We start from the raw sequence: 10370 nt of genomic DNA on the forward strand, positions 1-10370 counted from the left end.
AAAAAAAAAAAAAAAAGCAAAACACATTTATTAGTCTTAAGGATCATATAGGCTAAATATAAACATTTGCAGAAACCTGTTGCACACGGCAGTTCCTTAGCAGCTTAAGGTCATCCAAAGCAATTAAAAAAACTTCTCAGGGCTGAGGAGATAGTTTGGTGATCTCAGTACCTGCCTCGCAAGCAAACTCCCAGTACTGTAGGCTGTGCTGAAGCCGGGCGTGGTGGCGCACACCTGCAATTCCAGTGCTGGGGAGGCTGAGACAGGAGGATCACTACAAGTCTTAGCTATGCAGCGAAACCCTCCACCAAATAAATAAATAAAAATTTAAAAGAAAAAGCTTTCCAAATCTGAGGCTACGTTTAAAGAGTTAGTGATGACCCCTATAACAGGGTTTTTAACTGTGCTGCTATACCAGCAGGGATAAGCTGAGCTGTTTCATTTGCACGTGAGACTCCAAAGAAAAAGGCTAAACCCAAGGGTTTCTTAGTAAAACTACAGTACTAAATAGTTGGACAACAATAGGAACACATTCCAATGTAAAAATATTCAGGTAAAAAAATCAGTAAGGACTGCCTGGAGTAAGACAGTGAAAAAGTGGGGAATCGTGAGGGAATCATAAAGGCAGGGCCCCTCCGCCAGGGCTTGGCCTTTCCAACTCTAAATGCCAGCAGCCACCTCAAGCAAGGCCTGTGGTCCAGCCCGCGCCCACTCACGGCCACTAAGCTGACCAGATTCCATCTTGGGTCTTGGTAAAACATGTAAGATACAAGCTAAACATCGAATTCTAATGCGTACACCAAATACAAGACTCAAACAGATCAAATGATTTTTTTCGGTTGATTCAGCTGCAGTCATTCCTTATACTTACCCTCGAATAAGACACTGTGGTATTCTGATACTGCGAGTGTATCTGGAATATGAGGAAACTCGTGTTGCTTGAAATGTGGCTCAAAACGGCTTCCTGTGGAAAAGCCTTGTTGAGCTGGAAGTAGCTAAATTTCCCGACAGAAAATTCTAGAAACCCTACAACGGGAGAAAGTTTCCATTATAAGACTGGGTCTCGAACGTCAATTTGTAAATCTCATTTATAAACAGAATGTTCATTTAACCTTCAGAAAAACTCCTTGAGGTAAATATGGTGATTGCCTCTGTCCCTGTTGAGGGGGCGGCCTACAGGCAGAACAGGGGCCGGGGACACTGCTCAGTGGCAGAGCGAGTTGGAGACCCTGGGTTCAAGCCTCAGCACGGGAGAGGGGGTCCTGAGGGTCATGCAGCTAGAAAGTGGTAGCACCGAAGGCTAGCATGGAGAAAATGTGTTTCACAAGAGGGGAACACTACAGAGTGCTGAAGATGGGTTCTCAGAGCACAGAGAATTTTTTCCACTGGATAGGAGAATAACCATTCTCCTCAGAACAGAGTGCCAGGGTTTAGGATGAAGCACCCCCTTGGGGGTACCCTGGAGAGTGTGCTAGAAATGAAGAATGCTAGTGGTGTTGAAGTCGGCAGCCTGAAGAGACACCGGTGCCCTCATGTAGAGCCCGCGTCTGGCTTTTCAGGCCACTTACCATACGGCCTGAGGCCTCGATTTTTCTTATCTTTCAAATAAGCATTGTTTTGCCTGACGGAAGCAGGTACCACCAGCATTGGCAAATATGTCTGAGGACAGCCCACACGACGTACTTCAACACACAATTGTGAACCACAGGCATTTTGGAAAAGGGAGATTTTTTTAGCCAGGCATGGTGGCACATACCTGTAATCCCAGCACTCTGGGAAGCTGAGGCAGGAGGATCACAAGTTGGAGCCCCGCCTGGCAATATAGCAAGAACTTGTCTCAAAACTTTAAAAAGGGGTGGTGATGTAGCTCAGTGCTAGGGCCCTGGGTTCAAGCCCCCGTGCTACCCTAGCTCACTGTCCCTGGTTCTGTGTGTTGTCTTTCCTAGCTGCGTGCTGGTTCCTTTTTTTTTTCTGATCCAATTCTCAAATATTCCACCAAAGGAAGCTGGTTTTACTTCTGTGTGGTCCTGGATTCATACCTCCCCTCCAACTCTCTACTTTGGATATCTGTATAAATAGCAGAACACAGCATTGCATACAAAATGGAGGGAAAAAGAGAAAAAAGATTTTTACATTTAATATAAATGGAAAAGAGTTGATAAGAAAATCGTTATAATTCATCAGTGTCCCATAATGGAACTATCATGTCTTAGTTTAGAAATTATAGTCAGTGGGTGGTTAAAAAAAGTAAACAAGACAAAAACAACACTCTAAATAATAAATAACACATTCTTATTTACCATTTTCCAAGAAGGCCACTTTTCAATGTTTTTTTCTAAATTCAAATATTCCATTTGAACAATTAAAAACACAACAAAAAATACAAAAAATGGTCTACCTGTGAAAGGAACCCCCCAAAATGCATATAATTGGTATTCAGACTAGAAAAATGATTCATCTCTACCTAGCCCCCCCAAACTCTACAATGATATAAAACCTTCACAACTTAGGCTTTGTTTTTATAATTGGTGACAGAAAAACAAGATAATCTGTGATTACAGTTTAATTTTCATAAGTCAACAGCAAAATGTGAAATAGCATAGCCGTGGCAGTTGGCGATGCCTCCTATTTATATAGCCAGAAAGACATTTCACATTTTATGCAGACAGACTCCAATGAGAATAGAGATAAAGCATCTCTATAAAACAGAGAGCTCAGTAAGGAAGCCTGGAAAAATATAAGGGACCTTTGTAGGATATTTTTTTTAGGCAAACAACAACCAAACTCCTCCACTTTTTTTTTCACATTTTCCAGTTCTTCCCATCATGATTATTTAATTAGAAAACCAAACTATACACAAAACTAAATGAATCTTAGCAAATGTCACTAAAAATATTTCCCACACTGCACGTTAATTTTAGTGTCACCTATTTTCCGGCTTCTGAGTCTTAAACATACCTTTTCCCATCTGTTGGACTAAGCAACACTAGTCTATTTTCCCAGCAATTAAATGGACCTCAATCCTTCTAAAATCGAGAGCCTTTGGCTCACTTAGTTTCTTGCTTTTTCTATTGTTGGATTTTGTTTCCTAATCCACTGTGCCAGTTTATGTCTTTTAACTGGTGCTATGTGTGGAAATCATCACTGTGGACAGCCTGGCCACCCAGTCAACCCTCAATAGCCACAGAACAGTCCAGGACCTCGAAATTTACCCAAATCCTCCATAACCAAGTCCCCAACATTACATGGGGCAGTATTTATATAAATATCCTATCTATCCTATCCTATATATCCTGCATAGGGTATATCCTATATCCTCTCATACACTTTAAAATACGTCGTGAATTGCTTCCATGCCTAATACAATAGAAATGCTATACAAACAGTTGTTACGCTGTGTTGTTCAAGATAAGGGGGGGGGAAGTCCTGTACATATGCATTACAGAAAAAGGTTTTCCTAATTGTTTCTGATTTGGTTGAATCTGCCAATACGGAAGCCATGGGTAGGAGGGCCAACTCTGTCTTTTGAGACTGGGGCAGATCTCAACATGCCTATTTTCACATATATGCAAGGAGAAGGACATAAACGTTTGGCATCACCCACGTCATAGGTCTTGGATACCTTTCCATAACAATACTGATGACTCAGGGGCTGCAGGTCTAGCTCAGTGGTAGAACCCTTGCCCTGCCTGTGTGAGGCCCTGGGGATCCCTAGCACTGAACAAGAAATAAAAAAGAATCGCAGCTTTGTTATTCGAAAGCTATTTAGTGTTCTACCGAGAGTATGCAGCTAACTATTCAACTAATCCTCCAGTCATGAAAATAAAGGCTGCCATTCTACTCTGCACAAAGAATTAATAAGAGAGTTCTGCTAGGCACCAACCCAAGTGAGCTTTTTGCTAGGACAGCGTAAGACACGGTGTTTGATATTCAATGGTTAAACTGCCTAAGACGACTTGTGTCAGTCTAAGAAATTCAGATTAGGAAACAAAACCCAACAATATGTTGTGTACAAGAAACACATTTAACTCATAAAGAAACTCATAGGCTGAAAGTCAAAGAGACCCTGTACCAAATAACTAAATAAATAAAAGATTTTCTTTCAAGTCATTAAAATAACACCCCGAGAAGTACACAAAGTTAAGTCCAGAGGACCGCACTCCTAAAGCATCACCCAAGTCAAGGCTGCAGTTTCTGCTTCAGACATTTTCTTCAAGAAGTACAACTAAAACCGGGCATGTGGCGCATGACTGTAGGATCACTACGAGTCCAAGCTGCATAGTGAGACCCTGCAAAAAATATATTTTAAAAAAGAACAACAACAACAAAAAAGTAAGTACAACTAGCATTTTAGGAGTAGATAGCACTTTCATGTATTACTTCCAGGACTTCCAAAAAGCCACAGAAAGATGCTGCTTCCTGAACCACTTATCCCTGAGAGGCCTAAAGCACGAACCTGCAGAGGCCTGATAATGAAAGGGAAGGACACGGGCTGTATTATTTAAGGCCTGGTCATATGATGAAATAAGCCAGAGGTGTTAAGAGTAGCTACCTCTCTAAGGGCATATTCCAAAATTTTTTTCTTTACATTGTTTTTATTTTTCACACTTTCTATAGTGATCAAAAGGTGTCTTTATCATAAAAAAATTTGCAATATAGCTGGGACAGCATATTATAACCATTTACAGATGAGTTTTTAAAAAATTCCTCTGCCAGAAACCCTCTCCAGACCAGTTATATCAAAATCCCGGAGGGAAGGGTATTCATTTAAAAACAAGCATTCAGCCTGGGGAGATAGCTCAGTGGACTAAACGCCCGCCTGGCAAGTGCAAGGGCCTGAGTTCGATCCCCGGCACCACATGCTGCGCCGGCCACCGAAACTGGAAGAGGTGGGGCATGCCTGTAATCCCAGTGCTGGGGAGGCTGAGACAGGAGGATCACTATGAGTTGGAGATGCATAGCAAGACCCTGTACCAAATAAATGAATAAAAGATTTTTTAAATTCAATTAAAATAACACCCAGAGAAGTACACCAAATTAAGGCCTGAGGACAACACTCCTAAAATCATCACCTAAATCAAGAAACTCCACATAAAGACCCTCTTCGCCCTTCCAACCACTGCCCCTCCCTCCCTACACAGAACCATGATCCTAGCTACAAACACAGAAATTTCATTTCTGGAATTTAAATAAGTGTGATTTGCAGGATGAGCTTGATTTGGCCTGGCTTTTTAAAAAATCAACATCTCATTTGTAAAATTCACTCTGGTATTAAGGAAACTATAATACTAAATAAGCTAATACGCCTCAGCATTTTTCTCCATTCTATTTCTAATGAACACTTGGATTTCCACCTGAGTTATCACAAAGAACTGTGTTGGGAGCCACGGAAGCTGGAAAATCAAAGGTGTGCAGGTGGGACTAGACCCCAGTGCCTACAGCAAACAAGCTGCCTCAGCCTGCGATAAGCATCCTGACTGGTTAATAAGCATCCTGACTGGTTAAGGTGCAATACTAGTCACTAGGCAACCTTGTGTCACTTGTTACTAACTTTGCAACAGTATAAATAAATGTAGGTTTCCTTGTGCTGCTGGGGTCATCTTGCCCATCAGGCACATTGGCCACCACCTGGTACAGCTTTTGTGTTCTTGTCTATCTTTCTCATTCCTGCCATTTTTCCCAGGGTAGAACCGATCCAATGGAGATCAATGGATCCCTTCAAGTAGCTGTGCACATCTTTTACTTTTTTTTTTTTTTTTGTATTTTAGGGAAGGATCTACAGGGTGTTCAGGGTCTCACTACTAGAGGGACTTGTAGTGAGCCGCCTTTTACAGCCTCCTAAGAGCTGGGATTACAGGCACCCGCTACCACGCCCAGTCTCAATTAGGTCTCAGTGCACCCTGGTGGTGGAGCCAGCATGGCAGGCTGGGGGATCAAACCCCTGGCCCCTGCGCCTGCCTGCAGGCACTTTTGTCCACTGAGCTATTTGGTAGGCCCTCTCCATGTTCAGCCAGCATGGGTAATTCCAACCATAATGAAGAAGAAGGCAAGGCTAACTATATTTCCCCCTTTTCTTATCTTCAACGTAACCTCTATGGGACCACCTTCTGGCACTGTCACGTTGGCAGCCCAACAGCTATTTCACAATTTTATAGAAGGTTGCATTTTGACCAAACGGTTTGTGGTTTTACTCCAGGCTGTGCAGGGCTTTGTCACATTTAACACTCCGGTGCCTGGCACGGTACCAGGGCCTAGGTGGCACACAACAAACCTTTGTTGAACGATGAGCGAATTGTGCAGCCACAGGCAAGCCACTTATTTTGTCTAGGCTTCGGTTTTCTTACAGAACAATTAGGTAACTGAGCTGTGTCAACCAGGTGGCTGCTGAAACAAATTTTTCAAACAAATGGGAAAATTGTTTTTAAGCTGTCCAGCGCTACACGATAAAGTATCATTCACTTCCACCAATATACCATTGCTTCAGAGGCTCATCTCCTTAGGTTAAAAAGGAAAAATAAAAAATAAAAAAGCCAGTTACTTTCAGATCAGCCCTACAAACTATTGGGACGAAGCTGACGAACACAACCAAGGCACTCACAGAAATGTCCCGTACATCTCAAGCGTCAAGTTGCAAACGAGACTTCCACAGGGCAACAAGGAAAGACAATGAAAATCAAATGACTTTTAAGGCGCAGTCAGATGGAAACTGTATTTAACTTCTACCCATAAAAACGGACTTGGCAAAAGAAGACACGCATTCAAGACACATTCCGCAGAAGTTAATGAGAACTTAACTCCACCTCTAAGCTATCTGGAAAAGGATTCATGGGAAGCATTTTATGAGGCATAAATTAGATCTTATGACTTATGGAGTGGGAAGACAGCAGAGTAGAGGGAGACGCCAACACGGCGCGCACACACTGCACCTCCCCTCGAAGAAGGGTGGCTCTGCTTTTCTGCCAAAACTTATTTTTGCCATCAGAAGAGAAGAGGACTTTTTCCAGTTTATCATACACATCCTCTTATTCAGAGTCCCTCTTTACTTCTAATAACTCCATTCTAAAAAAATACATCCAATTCTAATCTTTTCCCTCCTTTCCCAATTAGATCCCTAGCTGGCAGCCCTGAAATTTTCCAACTCTTCCATTTTTACAAAAATGTATCTCACATATCTCTCTGCTGTGTGTGCTTCCTCACTATAACCAGGTTCTAGGAGAGATCTGTTAAAGTTCAGCCTTCGTAATTCTCTCCAAATGGAAGATTAAAAATAAAAATGGTTCAGCTACTTGAGCTCGCTGGTACTCCAGCAGCCCCTCCCAATTTCTCATTTCTATCTTCTTATGGGTTTTCATTAACCGTAAAACTTAAAAGGAAACACAACAATGAATACACAACTTCTCACTCTTTCCCCATGTATGACTGGGGAATGAATCCAAGAAGTTCTGAGTTACAGCTACAGTCCTTTTTGTTTAAAATAGTCTCAAAATAGCTAGAACTTGTGGTCCTGCCTCAGCCTCCTATAATCCCACGCATGGGATTAGAGCATGCATTATGCCCTGGCTCTCACATAAGCAATCATTTGCACCTAACGGCACAAGTGGCCAGCTGCCTTAAGGCACCAACGCTGAAGGCTCAAGTGACATTCCACTGCAAAGCTGGGTGATTCCACATGAGCTACTGGATATGCACCTAAAGCAATAACGAAAGATGATAAGGGGAACAGAAAATTGGGACGCCAAGAAAAAGAACAGCTATTTTAATGCTAAGAAAAAGAACAACTGGGGCTGGTGAGATGGCTCAGTGGTCTAAAGCATCTACTTAGAACAAGCTTAGCAAAGCACAGAGACAACAGTTCAATCCCCCAGCACCACATGCCAGCCAGCCCCGCCCCCTGGTGGGCTGAGCTGGCCACACACACACACACACACACACACACAAAATAAAATAAAATTAAAAAAAAAAAAAAAAGAAAAAGAACAACTATTTTAAAGTACGGATCATCACCCAGCCCAGCTGATGAGAGGCAGCACTTTCTTCTGACATTCTAGAACTTGATTTGTCACCTTTCAAGGTTCATTTAGCATTTGAGTCACTAAGGTGTACGAGTCAATTTACTCTGTTCAAGGTGAATAAATCCGTCTAAATTATACCAGTCACCACACACGTTCTTCAGTTTGTATCGTTATCAGAATCCTCAACGACTACATGAGCATTTCACAAGAGGCTAACGCAAGCCTTGAACTGTTCCTTAATTTCTATACTGACTTCTATCTGAAAGATGTAGAGAATATCCACTTTTATTATCACTTTGCAGCGAAGTCCCCACACATCATCTGCCTCCTGCACAGAAAAACACTAACACAGGCAAATATCTATATCTATGTCTATATCTATATCTATATAAAGATATAGATATATATATTAACTGCTGAGGAAATATAAATGAAATCAAAGAAAAGCAAGAACTACTGCCTAAAAAAGAATGTCTCAAGTTATTACTCATTTCTTAACTTTCATGTAAAAAAATTTCTAGATATTAAATACTTAAAGCACCAAATTAGAAATCAAATGGCCTGGGTTCCAGCCCTCAAACTCTTCAACTTCCTCCCAGGTTAAAATACACTTCACTGCACTAGGCCCAGTCCCCAGGGGCCTGCTGAGTCGGCCATTGAGACTAGGCCATTGAGACTAGGTGTGGTGGCCCAGGCCTGTAATTTCAGCACTTGGAGGCTGTAAACAGGAGGATCACTAGGAGTACAATCTGTGTAGTGAGACCCTGCAGACCTTGTACCCAATACATTTAAAAAATGAAAATAAAAACTAAAATACACTTCATCTCTCCACCTTCCTCAGAAGGCTATTTCGAGGGACAAGGGTTCATTGATGGATGAAACAGAAAGTGCCACCCTATGCTAAGGAGTCTCATTAAAAGCTTTGTGGAAGCAAAAAGGAATCATGAGATTTGCAGGTAGACCACTGGGCTTCAAACCTCATCCACGCACTTCCTAGCGTCATTTGTATAATGTGTGTTTCAAGCCTCAGTTTTATCCTTCACCAAGTGAGAGAATGTTCATTACCTCATGGATTTGTGAGGATTAAACCACACTGCACGAGAAGCCCTGGGTACATTCTGCACACGATGGCTATTAGAGTGCCCTTTCAGAAATCAGGTTTTTCTATAAAAGCGATGATGATGATGGTGGTAATAATAATAATAATAATAATAATAGCCAAAGGCCGGCCAAATAGCTCAGCGAATTAAAGCGCCTGCAAGCTTTCGGGGTTCGAACCCCCGGGCCTGCCGTTCCAGCCTTACCCCTGGGGTGCGCTGAGATGGCAATTGAGACTGGGCATGGTGGGGGCGCACCTATAATCCCAGCTCTTGGGAGGCTGTAAACAGGCGGATCATTACGCGTCCGATCTAGTAGTGAGACCCTGAACACCCTGTAGACCCCTCCCTAAAATACCAAAAATAAATAAATAAAAAATAATTGCCCGCCCTTCTCAAAGTTGACTTCAGTCCTATGTAAAAAATCCTAAGATTCTGTTTCTGTCTGCAGAAAAGCTTTTCTGGGATAAGCATGAGGAAACATAACGTCATTATCGAGAAAATACCGTGTCAGAACTGTAACTCGTCTCCCCAGCTCAACACAGAATGCAGAGTATGCTTAACACCACGGAAGAGCGCGTGATTTCCAGCCTGGCACAACTCGGGCTTTCTCCAGCTCACGTTAACAAGTCCCGAGGAGCCGTTACTAACACCCTTCCACCGAGCACATGACCCACAAGCTGAAGTCCCCTCCGAGTTCGGCTCTGCCCTCTTCAGCTCTGCAGAACATCGCCAACTGGAAAAGCACCTAGATCTTTGGAGTCGAAATAAGCCTTCTGCACGGGGGGAGCCATCAGCCATCAACCATCAATCATCAATCATCAATCACCGCTCGGGTCCAGAAGCCCAGACGCCCCCGAGGGAGCCGGGGAGCGGCGCGTGCGTTCAATTAAAGCCACCAACATGGCTGCTCCCAGTGGGAGGCAATAATGTTACTTATCTCTTCCCGTTTCCCCAGCTGAAATTAAGAGGCTGGCAGGAAGGCCTCCTTCGCAGCGAGAGTTTCCACTCCGCCGCGTCCGCGCAGGTTGCTCCCGAGCTCGCGGCCGGCGTGCACCAGCTCTCCGCGAGGTGCCCGGACCCCGGGCGGGTCGCGACCTGTCGCCCGCACAAAATGCAAAAGTCGCCTCGGGGCTGCGGGAGCCGGGCGCCCCACCTTACCCGGGCTGGAGCTGGCGGGCGTCTGCGCTCCGCCGGCGCCCACGCGGCCCGCGCCCAGCAGGGCCAGGAGCAGCAGCCGCAGCAGCCGCGGGAGCCGCAT

General features: G+C 43.6%; 1 protein-coding gene across 1 annotated transcript in view; it reads right to left on the reverse strand.

The window, feature by feature from the left end:
* The window catches only part of Tm7sf3 (transmembrane 7 superfamily member 3), a 45268-nt gene extending 34898 nt beyond the window's left edge, over positions 1-10370 (reverse strand). The window contains exons 1-2 of the mRNA XM_004634665.2: positions 10271-10370; positions 872-1026 (exon numbers count right to left, since the gene is read on the reverse strand). Of these exons, the coding sequence (XP_004634722.1) occupies positions 872-1026; positions 10271-10370 (255 nt within the window). The remainder of the gene's footprint in view (positions 1-871; positions 1027-10270) is intronic.

Source organism: Octodon degus, unplaced genomic scaffold (genome assembly GCF_000260255.1).
Source record: "Octodon degus isolate 3935 unplaced genomic scaffold, OctDeg1.0 scaffold00064, whole genome shotgun sequence".
NCBI lineage: Eukaryota > Metazoa > Chordata > Mammalia > Rodentia > Octodontidae > Octodon > Octodon degus.